Source organism: Notamacropus eugenii, chromosome 1 (genome assembly GCF_028372415.1).
Source record: "Notamacropus eugenii isolate mMacEug1 chromosome 1, mMacEug1.pri_v2, whole genome shotgun sequence".
Classification (NCBI taxonomy): domain Eukaryota; kingdom Metazoa; phylum Chordata; class Mammalia; order Diprotodontia; family Macropodidae; genus Notamacropus; species Notamacropus eugenii.
Genome location: NC_092872.1, coordinates 722,584,659 through 722,604,768, shown reverse-complemented (window position 1 = coordinate 722,604,768; position 20,110 = coordinate 722,584,659). Strand labels below are relative to the sequence as shown.

General features: G+C 43.0%; 1 protein-coding gene across 1 annotated transcript in view; it reads right to left on the bottom strand.

Moving 5' to 3' along the window:
- Window positions 1-15,014, bottom strand: part of LOC140520207 (uncharacterized) — a 54,794-nt gene extending 39,780 nt beyond the window's left edge. The window contains exons 1-4 of the mRNA XM_072634021.1: window positions 14,798-15,014; window positions 8,924-9,018; window positions 4,242-4,368; window positions 3,568-3,663 (exon numbers count right to left, since the gene is read on the bottom strand). Coding sequence (XP_072490122.1) covers window positions 3,568-3,663; window positions 4,242-4,368; window positions 8,924-8,956 — 256 coding nt within the window. The 5' untranslated portion in view covers window positions 8,957-9,018; window positions 14,798-15,014. The remainder of the gene's footprint in view (window positions 1-3,567; window positions 3,664-4,241; window positions 4,369-8,923; window positions 9,019-14,797) is intronic.
- Between the last annotated feature and the right edge of the window lie 5,096 nt (window positions 15,015-20,110).

The following is a 20,110-nucleotide window of genomic DNA, read 5'->3' as shown; positions in this document are numbered from 1 at the left end:
GAGAAGGAAGAAATCCAATGTTCTCCTCTTTTCTCCTGGGTAGAGCTTGGTCATTAGAATTGCACATCATAGAGCCAATATTTTTTAACAAGGAACTGAAGCCCAGGATAACTAAGGAGATGGTTAGAAAGCAACTAACTGCAAAGATTTCATGCATGTCTGAATTTCCATAAAGGGGAACTACAAACTTCAAAATCTGAAGCCAAACCTGGGCAAAGTCGAGGATCTCTTCAGTAAAGATACAATCTGCGTTCACTTGGGATGAAAAGAAGTTGATCCATAGGAAGGGATAAGAAAGAACAAGTGGTTAAGAAGTGATAAAGGTTTAGAGGTCTTTAGGGGGCTGAGGGTGAGGTAATAACCACAAGTAGCTCAGAAATTCTAAGGGGAGAGAGAATGGAGATCAATCGTAATGATTTGCATTGAGTGCACCATGTTTGTTTGTTTTGCCATTGCCAAGGGACAACTTATGTTCCAAGTGTAAGCTGGTCTCCCTTCTGGAAGAGATAGTAAAGGGCATGAGGGGCATCTCTCCAAACTACGGGTAAATAAGGAAAATGAAGTGTTCCCAGAAGAGAGAAAAAAAGCAGAAGTGGGACATCTGGGCAGGAAAGGTATTTCAGATGATAGGGAAGACACCTGACCCTTGTCAAGAAGCTGTTGAGTAGAGGAATGTGTCACATAGTGGTAGAAGGAAAGGACAATAGTACAACCAGAGCTTAAACAAACAAACAAACAAACCCTAGGCTCTTTCTAACTAGAAGAGAGCTGTATGTGTGGCCTGAGGGAGAAGAAGCTTCTTGTCAGCCAAGGAATGATAACATGGAACCAAAGAAAATACAAGGTAAGGGATCCCTTAGTAAACATCAAAAGAAAAAGAAAAGAGTAGGGGAGGCAAAAAGTAATTAGGAAGCTAAAAGCCATAGTCAATAAAAATAAAAACTTCCTTTCATGACCAGAGATTTTGAAATTTGTTGAAACAAAGACACATCTATTTAATATTACAAAACTCCCAAACAGAAAAAGGTAATAGATTATGTGTTTGGGAAACAGATCACAAGCCTGGCACTGAAAGTATAATATAGTAAGGATGAGAACCTTCAATTATCCAAACATCCACTCAAGCTCTGGGCTGAAAAGAAAGCAACTAGTGAAAGAACTCCAAAGAGAAGGAAAAAAAGAGAGTTAATGGAATAAATGGACAAAAATATACATGGAACTCACCAGCCAATTGAGACTATCAAGAGATACGCATAGAAGATAGAAGTGAGAGCAGGCAATAGATCATGGATACAAGAGCATGGACTGGTTCCGTAAAAATTGTGTCAAGAATGCTAAAGCGAAGGGTCAACAAAAATGGTTTGGCTCTGCTGGAGCATACTTGAAAAAAAGGATAAAAGAAGGGATAAGGGTGATGCTTAGGGTAGATGGGAGGATGATAGCTGATAGAAGAAAAAAGGCAGAAGTGCTCAGTTCTTATTTGGCTTCTGGAAATGAGAGAACAAAAATGGATAATAGGGAGTTAATACCTGGAATAATGAAGAAGATAGTAACAGAGTACTGTGCGGTAGGAGCAAGACTGCGGGAACATGACATTGGGTATCATGGTTAATGTAAGAAACAAAAAACAGCTCTGTCCTATGGGAAAACGTACATGCATCCACTTTTGGATGCATGTTCTGTTTCTGTACAATATCTGGTCTGGTCTAAGTGTGGTACAGATAACTACCCCTGTCTTGTCACCATGGAGCATCTGCCTTGTAAACAAGCTCTCCCAGTAAAAGCCATTTACTAGCAAGCTGGCACGGACCTCTCTTTCTTTGGTATCTTGGTACCTTACTCATGATGGTGAGACCATCCCTCTAGATGCCTGCATGGATACAAGCACACCAAAGTGTCATTGATGAATTTAAATCACCTGTTATCAGATGAACTCCTCAGTCCAGGGTCTGAAAGCTTGACTACCCCTATCATGTTATGGCTTGTTTGTGTTTTCCCTCCTGCTCAGGAGGGTTTAAGAAACTTAGTTGGAGGAGGGGGTGGGGGTGGGGATGGGTATCTCTAAGCTGGTTCATTACTGAGGTGACTGCCTTCCAGAAGCTCTCTTAAGCTTTCTGAGATGAAAACTTGGACAACAATGACAGTATTTTTTTTACATCCTTTTAAACTTTGAAGACTGTCCTTTAATTTGTGAAGCTGGTTTTAAATGGATTTTCCAGTTCCCAAGAACTGCATGCATTTTAAACTTGGGACTTGAATTTAAGAACTAGTTAGCCTGATTTAAGTTTTGCCTGCTCTTTAGGGGGAAAGCACCACCTTAGGGGCTTCATTCCACCAACAGAAAGTGACAATTAATACAAAATTTTTCTCTGCATCAGGAGTTAACTTTCCTCTCTGTGATGTCCACCCGCTGCTGCTAGTTCTGCCCTCTGGAGTGGAGGAGAACGAGGAAATCCCCCTTTCTCTGCCCTTCACATGGCCCCTCCAAAGTCTTCTTTTTCTTCATTCATTGTTTCTTCCACCAATCTTGGTAAGACTGAGGCTTCACTTCTCATGAAGTCTGGCTTCATGAAGCCTAGTACAGTAGCCTGGCTTGTTTATCTCCTTCCAAAACAAGAGCAGAAAGAACTGCACACAATACGTTAGAAGTGGCCTGACCACAGCAGAGTTAAGGACAACTGTCGAAGATTCTCAGAATTGTTAGGTCATCTAGTATAATCTGTACCCAGGTGACCCCCTCGTGTACAATGTGACCTAAAGTTTCATAAATAGCCAGTGAAAATTGTAAATGCTGCGGCATTAGAAGAACAATAAGGCAGATAGCAGGAATGTCCTATGTGTAGTGGAGAGAAAGGGGACAAAGTGCTGGGCTCAGAGAACAAAAACGTGGCCTGGAGGCCCTACTCGCCAACGACTACGGGCAAGTCAAAAGCTCACTGAGCTTCACTCATGATCTTCATCTACCAAGGGGGAAAATGAGTATTCTCACTACCTCCCATGAAGGCTTGGAAAGCACTTTGTAAACTACATCCACATGCTACTGCTAGTATCATGGAATTAAATGGCATTCCAAGTTCATTCTCCATAAAGCAATGGGAACAGAAGGTAGTCTGCTCTATAATACTTCAAGAAAGAAAAGAGATAAGAGGAAATGAGGGTAGAGGGTAGAGAGCAAATGCATGTGGGTTTTGCCAATGAAAGGAGAGAGATGAATTAGAATACTGATAACAGGAAACAAGGACAAGCAATATAGGTCTTTTAAATATAGGTCAGGCTATTTATATCTGAAAGCAAGAGAGATTAAGGTCATCAGAAGAATGACAGGAGAGAACACAAAAAAGATGGGACGCAGAGTAAAGCAGGAAGGGCAGCACTCCGGAGGAACATGTCTTTCTCTCAAACTGGATGGAAATATGAGAGAAGAGAGTGGATGATGAGAGTAGAGGAGGAATCTCAGGCTGGCCAGCCATGGTTCTGAGGGCCTTAAGGAGAGTTACCAACAACCTCACTACCCAGCTTAGCTGTTGCTTGCAATGCCTCTGGTCTGCATGCTTACTAACTGCTCACCTGGGTAGGTACTTCTCAAGACTTCTCCTGATGGCAGCCATGGTGTTCCTCTTCTCTCCAAATGGAAGATTAGAGCTGGTTTGGGAACCGGAAGGCCTGCTCATGGGGAAATGAATGGAAAAGTGTTGAGACCAGAGCATCTAAGATCTCAGAATTTAACCTTAGCCTCTTTAGGAATTAGAGGGTATACTAGGAAGGACCTCTGAAAAATGTTCTATATTATGCTTCTAGGAAAATGGGGAATGGATGAAAGGGTTTGATGTGGGCTCAAATGAGCTCATTTTAACATTTTTCCTGCTAAGTGGATAGAAACTATTCATGTCTTTAAGACTTTAGTGGAGAATCTCTGACTTGGATTAACAGACAGCCAGGGAGGAATTGTCCTGGTGACATCATAATAAAACTGCTCATTTCAAACTGTTCAAAAATCAAAGACCTTTTTTTCATGTGGAAAGAGGTAGTAACAATATTGTGTGTTTCTCCACATTGACCATAGAGACTGCAGAGTCTACACCAAAGGATTTAGGAATCTTTGCACATTATGTGCATTCAGGAGAATTCACCAAGTCAAAAGTCAACAAAACACTTCAGGTAGCCCAAAGCCCTGAAGATGGGAGAATACAAAGGTACCCCAATGGCCAAATGATGATTCATATGACAAATCCTGTCCTTACCCAGGGAGACAAAGTTCTCATAGTTTTCCAGCATCACATCTCTGTGCATGTCCTTCTGAGCAGGTTCCAACAGCTTCCATTCCTCTGGGGTGAACTCCACAGCCACATCTTGGAAGGTCAGTGCTTTCTGAAATATCAAAAGATATTCCTGCTCACCAGGGGATTTTTTCCAATGAAGCATGAGGGATATATAAAGATGGCTGGACGGAGAGGAAGCGTTTATCATGGCATTAAATTACCTCTTTCTTGAGCACCTTACTCTGTATCTCATCTTATATTAGATTCTATAACACATTAATAATTTCATTTTACTGCCCAAGGTCAAACTTTCCAATTCTCACCTACATCAACCTCCCAGAGAATCAAGCATTTCCTCTTAATCATCACATAATGTTTTAGCTATTGTATTTCCAGCACCTAGCATAATGACTGGCAAATATTAGGAACTTTAAAAAAATTATTTTATTTTTAATTTAGGAAATAAAACAAGCATTTCCATGACACAGAATTTTTTCTAAGAAAAAGATTATTGCACATTAAGCTGCAAATCTATTGTGCACAACTTGCTATTCCTTTTAAATATATAATAAAGTTAGCATGTAACTTTTTCTTCTTCCCTCTTGCCCCACCCCTCATGGCTACCATTAGACACAAATCTTGTGTGTGTGTGTGCGTGTGTGTATACATACACACATACATATATATATGTACACACAGACACATATATGTAAACTCATTCTCTATGTATTTCTATTTATCAGTTCTTTATCTGGATGCAGACAGTGTCTTCTTTCACAGGACCTTTGCAGTTAATCTGGGTATTTATAAAAGTCAAGATGACTTGTTTGCTCAGAGTTGTTCTTAAACCAGTATTGCTATTACTGCGCACAGCATTCTCCTGGATCTGCTCATTCACTCTCATTACTTCATGCAGGTCTATCCATGTTTCTCTAAAATCAACAAGCTCACCATTTGCTGTAGTACTGCAGTATTCCACCATGAGTGCACACCACGACTCGGAGGAACTTCACCAATGTGTGTGGATTACTTTTTCAATTTTCTCTATTATTATTATTATTTAGAGCAGAGAAAGCTGACTATGTGACTCTCATCCGAGTCTCTGCAGAGACTTGATCGCTATCAGTTGTTTCTTTAAAGCAGGTGTCAAATCTGACTAAGCTGCTCCAACGCTGCCCTGCTTGTCTGCATCTCCTCCTGAATTTCTTTCTGCTCCCTTTTGTGCTTTGACTGTTTCACTGATGTCCTTTTCTTTTATCCTTTTTTGGGGTGTCATTATCATTACTGATGGGGTTCTCATGCCTCAGTCCTATGATCATATCTCTGGAAGCCTCCCAATTTCTTGGTAGGCCCCTGTCATGGGAGAAAATTTTTTCTTGTTGCAGAACACATTCTCTTATCAGAAGAGACAGAGAGGGGCCTGGCCCAAGGACTGTCTTGGCACCAGATCCCCAAAGTCCATGCCTTTGACAACTCCCTCAGTATCAACAAAGTTATCTCTGCATTTTCCCATCCACAACTCCCAAAGACCCTTAGACCCCTTGCATTACCTAATTAGTATCCCCGGCATTCCTTTCCCATGCCCCTTTTCCATTTGCATCATCCTCACTAGCTTTTAGGTTCCCTAAGGACCCTTGTTCACTTCTGCTAAAGTGTTTCAATAAACTTTTTGCTACTAGACTAAAAGAAGGCTTGAGTATGTGAATTTGTTCCAGGCAACCCTGCCTTGGCATTCTTGGGGTTCCAGCACCCCTAACCCTCTTCTTTGTGGTGGTCCAGTACAAACTTGCATGACTCTCAAGCTCTCCTCCTGTCAAGATCAGATGGTTAGTAAGCCTCCTCTCTATCATTTTCTCTCCCTGCAGTTGGGGGTCAACTCTTTAAGTACCTAGGAAGACGTGGAGATGCTTTTTGGGCCTGATGCTCTCAAGCTCTCAGTCAAGTTGTTTGAGGCAATGAACCTAGGCACACCTTCCACTGTGTAGGGGTTGCCCTATCTGGAAGCATACGCCCACTTCTCTAATTTCTCTGGGACACTAGGGAACCTAAGTGGCTGCAGGTGCTTTTTGGTTTCACAGGCTTACCAGCAAAGAAATGGGGTAATCTTTTACAATGTGAAAAAATTTGCCCCTGGGTTATCTTTTAAAGAACTGGAAAAAGTTCAGTTTCTCCTGAGCACCCCATCATTACCTGCTCCACAAACTCTCCCCATCCCAAGAGAAATATAAGCCCTATATCTTCCTGGTTTGCTCCCTAGTAACAAATGAATTGCTAAGCATAGTAGGGATAGGCAAATACAAGCCAGTCAGATAGGCTCTGATCTCAAAGAACTTACATCTAATGGAGGAAAACAACATATAAAGTGGAACTGTTAGAAAGGGGTAGAGGAATGAGAGAAATGCTTGTTTCTCTCTTATAGTAATAACCAACTACTTTTGGGGAGATCCAGGATTTTTCCCCCTTCCTATTTACTCTCTACTAGGTCAAATCAGCTGTGGAAGAATAAGGCTGATCATGAGATTGGATTTAACTTTCTCCTCAATCTTATTCAAACCCCACCCCACTAGGGAGGCCTATTATCTTCTAGTCAAGTTTGGAGGGGAGGGAGGTGGGCAGATTCTTTGTCTAGACTGCCTGGGGGTGGAGGTGATCTGACAGTAAGAGTAACATAATCAAAGCCAGGTCTCCCTCTTCTTCCTTAGAATGAGTCTACCTCCCATTTAAATATACATTCTTCCCATTAATTGTTAAACAGTCAGAGTAGACTGCTGTCTGTCAGGAACACCCACTCTTCCAAGGGCATATAAGTGTCAGTAATCCATCTTTGGTTGACCGTCCTTTTATTATTTGCTAACAATTAATAAAATGATAAATTACCCGGAAATTATGTCTATTGAACTTTTTACATATCACAGGACACATGCAAAGTGGCATGGTTTAGAAAGAGATGGCAAGTGACATGAAGGCCTGGTTCCCAGCAAGGTAAAGCAATGTTCACGTATCAGAGCCCAGGGTCCCAGACAGGCAGGTCACACCCACACACTGGCCATGTCTAAGGATATACACTCATTCTGCAACTCTGGTCCCTCATGACTTTGCCAAGATGTAGGAAGTTTGACGCATCTTCATTCTGGAGCTACGCTTGGTTATTGCATAGAGAAGAGTGCGCTCACATCTAACTTACAGTGCTGTAGTCTTTGTATAACCTGCTCTCTTGTTATCAGTTTTATATTTTTGCACGTGTAGCTCTTTATTTGGTCCCTTTTGTGGATATAACTAGTCATGGTATTGCTGGGTCAAAGACCCAGTTCAGTGACTCTTCTACATTCAGTGTTTTTGAGAAATAGTTCCAGACTGTTTTCCAGAATGGTTAGACCATTTAGCAGTTCCATAAATGGTACAAACCTTCTTACAGCTGCCTTTGCCAATCTGATGGATGCCAAGTGGAACCTCACAGTTGTTCAATTTATATTTCTCTTAGTGCTTTGTAGCATTTTTTCATGTCTGTTGATAACTTGGATTTTTTCTTTTGAGAACTGCCCATGCATATCCTTTAACCATGTATTTACTAGGGAATAGTTCTTGTTCCTAGAAACTTGAATCAGTTCATTTAGTATCATGCCTTTATCAGAGAAACTTGCAATAAAGTTATTTCCCCTTGTTTTCTTGATTTCCATTTAATTTTAGCTACATTGGTTTATTTTGTGCAAAACCTTAAAAAAGTTAATATACCTATTTTATTTTCTGTGATCCACTCTATCCTCTGTTTGGTCACAGCCAAAGATATGAAATGTAGTTTTTTCCTTCTCTAATTTGTTTATGCTATTACCCTTTATGTCTAAGTCAAGTATCCACTTAGAGCTTATCTTGGTAAAAGGTGAGAAATGTTGGTCTATACCTAGTTTCTGCCAGCCTTCTTTCTAGTTTTTGCCAAATAGTGAGCGCGTGCCCAAGAGTTGAAGTCTTTGGGCTTGTCAAATGCTATACTACTATATTCATTTGCTTCAAGGGCATTTCTGTAGGGTTTGTTTATAGGAAGAAAAAGAATATACGAATTCAGAACTGTATCAGTGACAGGTTAATTAAAAGAAAAACACCTTGATCCAGACTTCGAGGCCTCAAGAGAATCATGATGGATCAAGTTAGGCTCTCTCCCTAAAGGAAAGAGGAGTGGACCAGGTGGTTCTAGTCAAGGTTCTGCAGCTGGCGAACTTGAGTAAGAACACAGGCGACTAGACTTAGAGGTGGAGAAGGCCCTAGAAATCATCTAGGCTAACTCCCTCATTTTACAGAAGAAGAAACTAAGGACAAAAGCTTAAGTGATTTACCCAAAGTCATGCAGGGACTAAATGACACAGTTGGAAGATTCTAAATCCCACAAACTTTCCATGGTATGACATTCACCCTTTTTGACTTCAGATTACTCATGTATCAGATCAGGCTTGGATCACAAGATTCCTGAGACTCTAGATCTAATAATCTATGGACTCCAGGAACCCAATAGCACCATACAATCAGCTCCAGTCTTCTGAGAGAGAACACTAAGTCTCTAGTCCTTGGATATGACTTGGTTGAGCACAGAAATGAAAGGAAAGGCAAAGAAATGTACTCTCACTCTGAGGAATGATTAAGCATATCAGGAATGAAAAGAAATGCGAACTCACATGGGACCCAGCTGTCAGAAGCACAGATGTCATTTTGTCCTATTCCTACTTCACTCTCCTTTGGCAGGGAAGACAAGAGTCTTGAGAAGCTAGAACTGAGGAAGAAAAAATAAGTTATTAAAGAATCCAACTCTGCCTTGTTGCTCACAAACTCACCAAGATGAAATTAACTCCACATTATCTGGGTGTAATTCCATGGTCCTTTATGGAGAGAGAAGTCTCAAGGAAGCCAGTAACAATCTGACCTCATCCTAGAATCAGAGGGAAGGACCATGGATATTACTTACTAAGACAGTGATTCTATCTCTTACAAAGCAAGTTCCAAAGGCCAGAACTTTCTTAGGGGAATCAAGAGACATGGGTTGAATGCTCAGCATTTCTCATTATGTGCTATATGATATTGAGTATGCAACTCAGTTACCCTCTTATCTCCTACTTGGCTTGCTGCATATGTGAGAAATCAATTTGCTGAATTATTTGGGGGTAAGCTTGGTGAAAGGACAGGAATAATGGTTAAGAGCAAGTCAAAACTGAAGCTAAGTAAGAACATAGTAAGAAAACACCTAATTAGTTGTTTTAGCAAAGTTCAAGCTACAAGAACTACCTAGGTCAACCACTGATGCTATTAATTTCTGAAAGATCCTGAAGAATGGAAAGGGCCCAGTGATGGAAAAGGACAAAGGCTGGATCAATTAAAAAAAAAAAAGGTGGGAAGGATAGACTATAGCCTGCAAACTAAGTCAATGAATTCTACTGTGATACTTGGCAAAACTTTAGAACATTATTGAAGGGATAATCAGGGAACAACCGGAAAAAAAAAGCAGTGGCAGTTTTTTAAAAGAACAAAAATACATTTTGCTGTGCCAGTTTTGCTGAATTGCCTTTTTAAATTCTTTGTACATGGGACAGCTTTATGGCCAGGGAGAGAAAAGACTATGTTGGGAAACGTGGGTGACATAAAACCAAAGGCTCCCAATAAACATTTATGTTAAAAAAAGGGCTATCAACAACATAAAAAATCATTATCACCTATAGTTTCATCCTACAACCAGGAAAGCACCAAAGAAAAGTCACAGAGAAGCAGCATCAGCCCCAACCCAGAACAGGCTGGGGGAAGGGACATCTGGTTTTCATCTCTTTGTCCCCAGAGCCTAACGCAGACCCTGGACCGTAGGAGGTATTTAATCAATGCTGAATGAATTAAATGAATGAATGAATGCCAGAGATGTGGGAAGACAGGAACACTAATACCCTGATGCTTTTGGGGTGACTTCATCCTAGTGTTCTTATAAACAGTTTGGAATCATGCAAGAAAAGTAAGTAAACCGTTTATGTTTGTTGAGTCACCAAAATAACAGTGGGCATACAAATCAAGGTGGGCAGAAATCAAGTACCTAGAGATATCAGAATCCCATTAAGAGTATTATCTGCGGTAGCCAAACTCTGGAGAGAAAAATGTGGAAAAGTCTTTCCACGCCCTTGGGAATGGCCAACAAAATGTGGCAGAATAAAGTTGCATATTATGAAATAAAAAATATGAAGAATTTGAGAAACACAAGATGCATATGAACAGATGCAGAAAAAAGCATGACTACAATAATGCAAATAAACACCTTTCAAATACAGCTGATCTGTGTGTGTTCGTCCTTCGTTGCCATTAGATTCAATGACCAGTCTGGGTCCTGAAGAACAGATTATGAAACATCCTTCTCAGTTCTTTTATTAGAGAACCACGAGGCAAAATATTTCATAATCTGCCAGGTGTGGCTGCTGTACTATCTGATTTTGCTTAACTGTTTTTCCAAGTTACAGAGAAAGGTTCTGTGGAAGCACCAAGATGGGGCGGGGGGAGGAAGAGTAAGTCCATTTGGAATTGAGAAGCCCTATGGAGCTATCCTTTGGCCATTTAATACTTTCATCAAAAACTCAAAGGCACAGCCAGATGGCTTATTTAATATTCAGGCGGAACAAGTCTGGGAAGGATTGCTAAGGCTCTGGATGATAGGTCATGATGCAAAAAGATCTTGACAGGTTGAACATTAGGCTGATTATAAAAAGATTAAATGTAATAGGGATTAGAATAAAGTCTAATACTTGGGTTCAAAAACCAACTTTACAAGTAAAACAAAGGGGAAGTATAGCTAGACAGCAACTATAAAAAAAATTAGGTATTTTAGCGGGCCACAAGCTCCTAACTTGTGTGGAATGGCACCACCCTCATTGTCCCCCTTTCCAAAATAGTTGAAGTTCAGGTTGCTGAAAGAGAAGGAAACTACCCAGAATGAGAGAGACAAGAGTCCTATGGTTTTTTACCCCTAGAGGGGTATATTTAATTTGAACTATTAGGTCTAGTTCTGGACATCAAGTTAGGGACAACATCCATAAGTTGGAGAAAAGCCAAGCTTCCTTTTAGATAAAGATTGGATGAGGAGGCTACTGAGGTCCCTTAAAATCAGAGATTTTGATATGGGGATGGGCCTCTAGATTACATACAAAAAAAAAAAAAAAGACTTGTAGGAAGGGGTGGAGTGAATAGCTTTCTTTCAAGCATCCAAAGGACTGCTCAATGGAACAGAGAAAGAGGGAACAGTGAACAGTGGAACAGGGCTGGTCTTTCTCTCCTTTGCTCCAAAGGCAAATCCAGGAACAAGATTCAATAATGTAAAGAGGTAGATTAAATTGGATATACTAGATGGGGAGATTTATATCCTCAAAGGATTTTGCCAGCCTAGAACCCGAGGCCAAATCTAGGAATTTGAAATTATATAGAAATAAATATCAATCCCTACTTTAGGGTTCAAAAAATCAACTACATAAGTTGGGGAAGAATGACAGGTTCATAGTGAAAAAACCCCTTGTCATTTTATGGGACTCCTAGCAGACTAAGAACTGTGGATGGTCAATATAAAAGTTTCTTTGTCCCCTTCTGTGTTTGGAAGTATCTGCATTTTTATTTCCGTGTTCCTCTTTCTTAGTAAAAAAACAAAAACCAAAACTATACAGCATCGTTCTGGACACAAGAAAGGAGCTTTTTCTCCATCATGGGCAGTGACCCTTTAGTCCAGGATGGTGGTAGCCAGGGGACTGAGCAGCTCAAAGCCCAGGTGGAAGAGGGCCAGAGAAAGGGGTGTGTGTTTGAGGGAGGTGATGGTGCCATCAAGCATCAGGTTCATTCTCACACATCCCTTCCCTTTAGCTGTGTTCTCTTTCTCATTCTGCCCAGTTCCCCCACTGACTCCTCCCACCTAAACCTTCTCAACCCTAACCTCCCTCTGAAAGCATCAGGTCCAAAAACTGGAGAGTGACTCCCTTTTTCACGTTCTCCTTGATGTCCCGACAAAAGTCAGAAGTATAGTATACTCAGCAAGGATGGGAAAACTGCTGTAACACCAGTAACTCATTTGCACTGAAGCTCTAGGTAAGTAAGGTTTCTGGCCGGGTACTTTTTCTTGATATTGACAATTCAGTTGAGCATTTTAGTATCTACCACGTCTGAGGTGTCTTGCTTTTCAGGGTTATCCCTTAACGCCTTCATCTCCCTGAAGAGTCAGTGGCCAAGTACACCAAAGTAGGCTCCTCTAGACCACTGGAGACAGAGACCAGATTGAGCCACACGGAAGAAACTTTACCCTCAGTCACACTGATAGTCCTACACAGATGGCCAGACTTCCTGGAGATTACGAATAAGCATCTGTAGTGTTTCACTGATTCCACATTTATTCAACTCATATTCATTCAAACTCATGCTCCTTAGAGGATATAAATAAGGGGAGATCAGCAAACAACTGCTCCAGAATGACAGACACTTTCCAGGCTTTGTCAACCCTTCAAGGACCTGTCACAGTGTACCCTCTGGGGAAGCAGCACACATCCTGGGGGTGCTGTTACCAACCAGGTGAGTCCTTCACTCACCAGCTCAATCTAGTCCATACTGGACTATTTTCAGATGGGGAGGATATTCCAGACCCTGTGTCCAGGTAGCTCAGCCTTCAAGAACCCACAAGAAAACACTGGGACCCTCTCAGGAGATATTAGAGTGCCTTTTGAAATGTGAATAACAGATGGAGTCAGTTCCACATGGTGGACAGAGAGTCAGCATCAGGCAAGGGGCCCTAATTTCAAGTCTTGCCTTAGATAACATCCTGGCTGTGTGACCCTGCTTAAGTCAATTAACTTCATTCTACCCCAGGCAACTCTCCCCTGCCTCCACATGCCAATAAGATCATAGGTCTGGCCCCTCTTCAATGTGGCTTCTGACCTCATCAATCCACCTGAGGGGTTCTCAGTTACCAGAGACCTCTTATTTGCCAAATCTTTTGGCCTTTTCTCAGTCCTCATCCTCATGGACTCTGTAGCATCTGATACAGGTGACCACCTCCTCCTCCTGTATATGCTCTTGCTTTTCATAAATCTGCTTTCTTGGGTCTCCCCCTGTGTGGCTGCCTTTTTTTTTTTTTTTTAATGTGGTGGATGGGGGTGGACAACCCGACCAACAAGTACAAACAAGCCAGACTTGGTCAGTTACTAGTTCTCAGATGGCCGCCTAGAGCACCAAGGCGGTAAATAACTTGCAAGTGGTCACAGGGCTAGTATTTATCAGAGGCAGGAATAGTTAGGTCTTCCTAACTTCACGGCCAACATCTATCCACTATAAATACACATACACACACACACACACAAATTTGTCCAACCTCATCTTCAAGGACCTGAAGGAGAAAGACAAAAAGAGAGAATGTCAGTTGGAAAAAGAGGAAGAAAAAGGCAGGGGTGGAAAAAAAAAACTTGGCCCGAGATCAAACAGGATGGAGAGGAAAGGAGAAATAGTGTTATCTGACTCTTTTATTTTGGAGGTGAGGAAAATATGGCACAGAAAAGGAAATGATTTGCTCCAAATCACACAAAGATTCAAAGACCAGGGAAAGAATAAACAGGGGAATTGGGATTCCAAATCCAGGGCTTGCTCCTCTGGACCATCACGAAGGGGACAAAGGCTAAGATGATTAATTGGAAGAAGGGTCTGAGTCAAATAAAAGTTTCTCAGGACCAAAGATGACGTTTCAACAGTACTTGAAGCTCTACAAAGCACTTTATACACCCCATCTAATTTAAGAGGCAGGGTGGTGTAGTGGATAAAGCAGGCCTCAGGACCTGGGTTCAAGTCCAGCCTCTGTGTGATCCTGGGTTTTAACATCTCTAAGTGACCTAGGCAGTTCTTTAAGACCATACATTGCACAACCATTGCTGATCTTAATCAGCAGTTTCCTCACTATGAGCTCTCTATACTGGTGCAATCACTTCTATACAGACAAAAATCTCCTTTGATTCTAACAACCTTATGAGCTAGTTGGTCCTAATAATAATTCATATTACTGAGAATTTTCCCACAAGGATGAGACCTATCAGCATCTTCAGGTCTGCAAAATGCTTCCCTTACATAAACCTGGCCAGGCAGGTGGAGCCGGGGTCATGATTCCCATTTTACAGATACAGGAAAATGCAGCTGAGAGAAGGGGCTTGGCTCTCATCACAAGGCTGACTCAGAGCTGGCTGGCTGTGTCTCCCACAGAGCAGTCTGCCAGAGTGAGATGCCAAGGTGACCACCCCATGAAGGGGGTGGGGTCGGGTGGCCGGAGGGGCATGGGCAGCGGCGCCCCGTCCTTGCCCCGCCCTCACCCATCTGGCCCCAACGTTCCTTCTGCCTGTCTACGGCTCCCTCTCTCTTTAAACTGTCTTTCTATCCCCAGTGTTCAGTACGATGCCCAGCACCCAGTAGGTGCTTAATAAATGCTGGCTGCCTGGCAAAAAGCATCCCCCTGTACCCTAGGAGCCCACTGCCTGTGCCTTTCCTCTCTGCGGCCCAGAGGGCTGCCTCACCCATTGTCCCCCAGGTCCAGACCCCGCCAGGGTCCAGCTGAGCCAGGACCAAAGAACCCTTGGAGTCCATCTCTGTTCCAACCGCTCGGTTTATGCCTTCTTTGACAGATCAGGAAACTGAGGCCCGGAGAAGTTACGAGATACACCCAGGAATGTGAAGCCAGGAAACAGAATGGAAGGGATTCGAACCCACAGCCACCGCATCCGGGTTCTGAGGTCAGGTCCCCGCCCCCGCCCCCACCCAGCAGGAAGTGAAGGAACGGGGGAGCCCCTCCCCCACGGACGCACCCTCACCCTCACTCACCTGCTGACCGCCAAACGCAGGTCTACGCATGGGGAGGAAGGGAGAAAAGCCCGCCCCGCCTGGGGCCGCGCCGGCGCAGAAGCCCTGAACTACGCTTCCCGGAATCCTTCGGAAAAGTTGAAGACCTGGCCAGGAAGAATTTGATTGGACCTAACCCCACGCACGTGATGCTGTTGGCTTGCCGATGGCTTCTGGGAAATGAAGTCTTAGAGAAACACGAGGTCCTGAACCAGTAGGATTCTGGGACATGTAGTCTGAGGTCTCTACGCAGGTGCACTAAGCAGTTACTCAATCGAGTCTTTAGTCTAGCATTTGTTAAGCTCCTGCTAAGTGCGTAATGGAGAAGGTTCGTACGTAATCGGAAACAAGACCTTAGAAGCCCTAGAGTCCATCCCTCTCTTTCTACAGAAAGGGGAAACTGAGTCCCAAAGAAGGAGAATCACTTGCGCTGGTCACATCCCCTCAGAGGCAGAGCAAGATTCGACCTAGGGATCCCCCCGCCGCCCCGTAGAGGAAGGGGGAGGCCCACGGGGCGGGGCTCTCCTGGACCCGGGGAGGGTTCTCTCCCTTCTCATTCCCTCCCCCCTTTCCCTCCGCCTTTCTGTCTCTCTCCCTGTGTACTCTTCTCTTTCTGTATTTCTGTCCCCACTCCCCCTTTCTTTCTCTCCTCTTTCTCCCTCTTCTCTCCATCTCGCTTTCCCTCTCTTTGTACCCTCTTCTCCTCTCTCTCTCTCTCTCTCCCTCCCTCCCTCCCTCCCTCCCTCCCTCTCTCTCTCTCTCTCTCTCTCTCTCTCTCTCTCTCTCTCTCTCTCTCTCTCTCCTTCCTTCTCTCTTTCTCCCCCGATTTCTCTCTACCTTTCCTTCCCCCTTCTCTTTCGCTCCAGGGACCTGGAAGAGGCAGGTCAGAGCTGCTCACGAGCCTTGCCCTCCTCTGTAGGGAGCAGATACACAAAGTAACCTACACAGTGTGTAGCTTTCCTGGACTCTTCTCAGGTGAGGCCTCCTATTAAAACACGTGGGAATGTTCACCATGAACTTAGTCTTGACGCCAATTTCTCCTGAGTGATTCCTGCATTCTCACTGATGCTAATACCCTTTGTCCGAGCTCTGATTTTTATTGTCCGTTTACTTTCTCCTGGGGTTTACTCAGTATCCAAGACGGGCTGCTTTGGATTTTGGAGAAGGAGAGTAACATAATCCAGAGGAAGACTGATCTTGGAACCTTAGAAAGGATGAGAGGAGAGACTGGATACAAGAAGACCAGTCCGGAGGCTCCTACTTCAGCAGGGCAATAATTAGGTTCTGTACCAGTGTGGTGGCCATGAAAATTGAAGAGGGAAAAAGAGATGATCGTTGTTGTGGGGGTGAGGGGGGCGCTGATAATCAAATGGATGTTTATGGAGAGAAAATGTAGAAGACATTTCTGGGAACAAATCCCCATATAGTTTTAGAAATAAATGTATTAGGCCATTTGGTAGAGAATGGAACAAGAAAGAAGGAGTGGAGTGGCTCCCTCCTCCAGGTTCTGGAAGGTCCCCACACACAAACCCCATATACAGGACAACTTGAAGGCAAGATAAATTGAGATGAATATGAGTAAATATTAACATCTAATAAATTTGGGGCAAAGCCAAACACAAAGGAACACCCAACAAGACCTGGGTGTGTGGACCTGTGAGAGACAGCAAAGAGTTAAGTTTCCAAAGAATTAATAGTTGCTAGAGTTACTAAAACAAGTTATAAAAGGGGGCTAGCAGGCAGCAGTTAGGCCCAACTAATCAGGAGACAGTGGCCTTCAGAAAACCACAAAGTTCTTGATAAAGGAGACCAAGCCTGAAATCAGCCTGGACCAGTTGGGGTCAATGACTGGATGAAAGCTTTCCTTCATTGTGATTTCTTAATAAACCTCATGCATATAAGCAGACACACCCCACATAAAATTATCCCTTCACTTTGTAATCATGGGACCTATGATGAGGGAGGGGTACATGACTATACATGCTTAGGGGAAAACATACAGTAGGCGTGTCAAAGAGATTGTGACCCGAAAGAGAATGGACCAATCTGTCCTTTAATTGGAGAATCTGTCCTGAACTAATAGTATAAAACTGATCTCCCTTCTGCATTCGGTACTCCCTCCTTCTGAAGAGGAGTGGAGACTGCTTTCGGTCAAGGCGTTCAATTCCTCTGAGATCAGCTGTAATAAGTTTTCCTTGTTACTTTTCAGTGTTAAGCTAGTAGGACCTGGGGGAACCAAAGATACCTTGTAGCTATTTCCAGCATGCCTGGAGTTACAGAGTTATTGAAGTCAGGGTGACATTCTGGGTTCAAATGTATCTCTAATTGCATTAGTTAAGTTCACACAATATTAGTAAGTGACAAAGTAATCATCCACAAAGAATAGAAGAAAATATGCTTAGTATAGCCGACACATAGTAGACACTGAATAAATGTTTGATTGACTGACATGGGATGGTGTTGGACAGAGTTATGACATATGTTCTGATAAATAAATACAGAGTATACAGAAGAGGGAAAGAGAATGACCCACAAAGGTGAGGGGCTTGGGGAGAGATCAGGAAAGGCTTTAATAAGGGCTGGAAGGGGGGTGTGGTGAGATCCCCACAAAGATGGGCGTACCAGGGGGAGGTCGCCTGGAGAAGAATTCACAGACTCTTCAAGCATTGTTGAAGTCAAGGTAAAAATTTATTACACTTTTCATCAGGCAAGAGTTTTTAGGGAACCTGCAACCTTAGAGGAGTATAGATAAAAATTTATATAGGATATTCTATAGTGAAACATGTGCCAAATATGCTAACTAGGTGGTTTGGGGTGGGATTAGGGAGTGACTAAAGGAGTGGTCACTTCTTAAAGGAACATGCACTTTTGGTATTTACTGCATGGGTAGTTTACCTAAAGTTCATCGGGAAATAGCCCAAGGGGGGGCTACCTGGAGATGCAGTTTTAAGCCTGAAATGTCACTAAGTCAACCAACGGTCAGGGCTGGCTCAGAAATACCAGGTTGCTCTCATCAATGTTGTGTTAGACAAGATAAATGTAAGGGAGTATAGGTACGTCTAAGTCTAGGATACATATGATTGGTCAGTGAGTGGCAAATGTCATTATGACTGAGTGCACAGCCTGTTCAGCCAGTACACAGCTGGTTCAAACTAATAAGTTCTGTAGGTGCAGCTGGCTGCTGTATCAGGAAGGGAGATAATTGTTGCTACTGGGGCAGGCTGTGTCCTTGGGCTGGGGAGAAACTGCCTGGGATAGTATTTTGAGGCTGGGAAGAAATGTGATTTTTAAAGAGAAATGTGATTTTAGAATTGGGGCCCAAGCACATTCCCCCAAGCATCCCAACAGCTTTGCATAGGAGGTAGGATCAGAGTTGTACATTAAAGGGTGCTAGGGATTCTAAGAAGAGAAGAGTGGGGAGGAGACATGGGGAACATACCTGTGCTTGTCATTAACAGGTAATGATTAGAAGGTCACAATGTATGGAAAGAAATAACTTGAAACAAGTCTGGAAGGTTAAGTGGAAGCAAGATTGTAGAAGGCTTTGATAAATACTAGACTTTTTTGTATTCATCCTAGAGGCAACAGAAAAACACTAAAATTTTCAGAGTATGGGAGTGAAATAATCTGTTTTAAGAATATCATTTTGGCAGTAGTGTGGAATGCAGAGTGGGGAAAAATGATAATAGGGAGACTAAAGCTGTCCAGGTAAGAGATGGCAAACCAGAATAGAGGCTTTATGAGTAAAAGAATGGAACAGGTGAGATTTCATGGAGGTAGAATTCACAGTTACTTCAGTGCTATCAACCCCACTCAGTAAGTGCTTCCTAACTGTTTTCAATGCAAGGTGCTCACCTGGGAACTGAGATCGGGGAGCCAAAAACAAAATGTTCTTTGCCCTTGGGGAGATTTCATTACAGTGGAGGCAAACATATACAAATAGGTTAATAAAGGATAATTTATTGTGAACCCCAGTGATAAGAAGGATGGTGGTGCTTTCAACAGAAATAATGAAGTTTGGAAGTGGGAAATGATTGGAAGAAAATATAGTGAGTTTGCCTGTAAAGTTTGAGATGTTTATGGGTGATGCCCAGCAGATCATTGGGAATTTGTCTAGATTTTAGTAGAGAGATTAGGGCTAGATATAACAGTTTTGGACCTAGGGCAGAGCTTTGGCAGATACTCATAATTAGTGGATGGGAGCAGTGGCAAAAGAAACTTTGAGAAGAAATTCTCAGGTAGGTAAAATAAAGCAAAGCAGAGGAGAGGTCAATTTGACTAGCATCTAGGGTAAATGAAGAATGGTGTGGGATAAAGCTGAAAGGGTAGGTTGGAACCAGATTATGAAGCCCCTAGAATGCCAATTTAATGAGTTTAAATTTTACTTGGTAAGGAATGTTTTGGAAGGATTAAAGATTCTTAGGCAAGAGTGACTTGAACACAGCCGTATTAGAAAACTAATTTGGGTTGCAGAAATGCCTGTTTTTGTGATCTCTCAAAATCAACAGTGGTTACGCAAACATACGCAAGTTAAGTTACGCAGACTGATAGCTTCAGGACCTGGACAGGTCATTCATCTGAGCTTGGTGACCAGAACTCAAGGAGACCAGCTCTCTACTTCCCACGTATCATGGGTTGGAATCTATCAGCCGTCTCTGTTCTGTTCTCTCCAGTCCTCACCCTCCTAGGCACCTCTGGCTTCTGGCATCCCCTGGCACTGATCTCTCCACCCAGAGCCCTGATCTTGCTCACGCTCGGATTCTTTTTTTCCCTATTAGAGAGGTAACAAGTTTGCCCAAGCCTTTCGGTTGTCTTGATCCCTTTGCAGCCTCCAGCCCTCTATGAGCTCCGGTGCCCCCGACCTCCCAGAACGGAGCCACTGCTAGATGGACCCCACCGCCCCTTATTCGGGTATCTTCCAGGGTCCTGCAGGCGATGACTACAAGGTGAGCCCCTCATCTTGAGGATCTCATTAGTACAACCAGAGACCG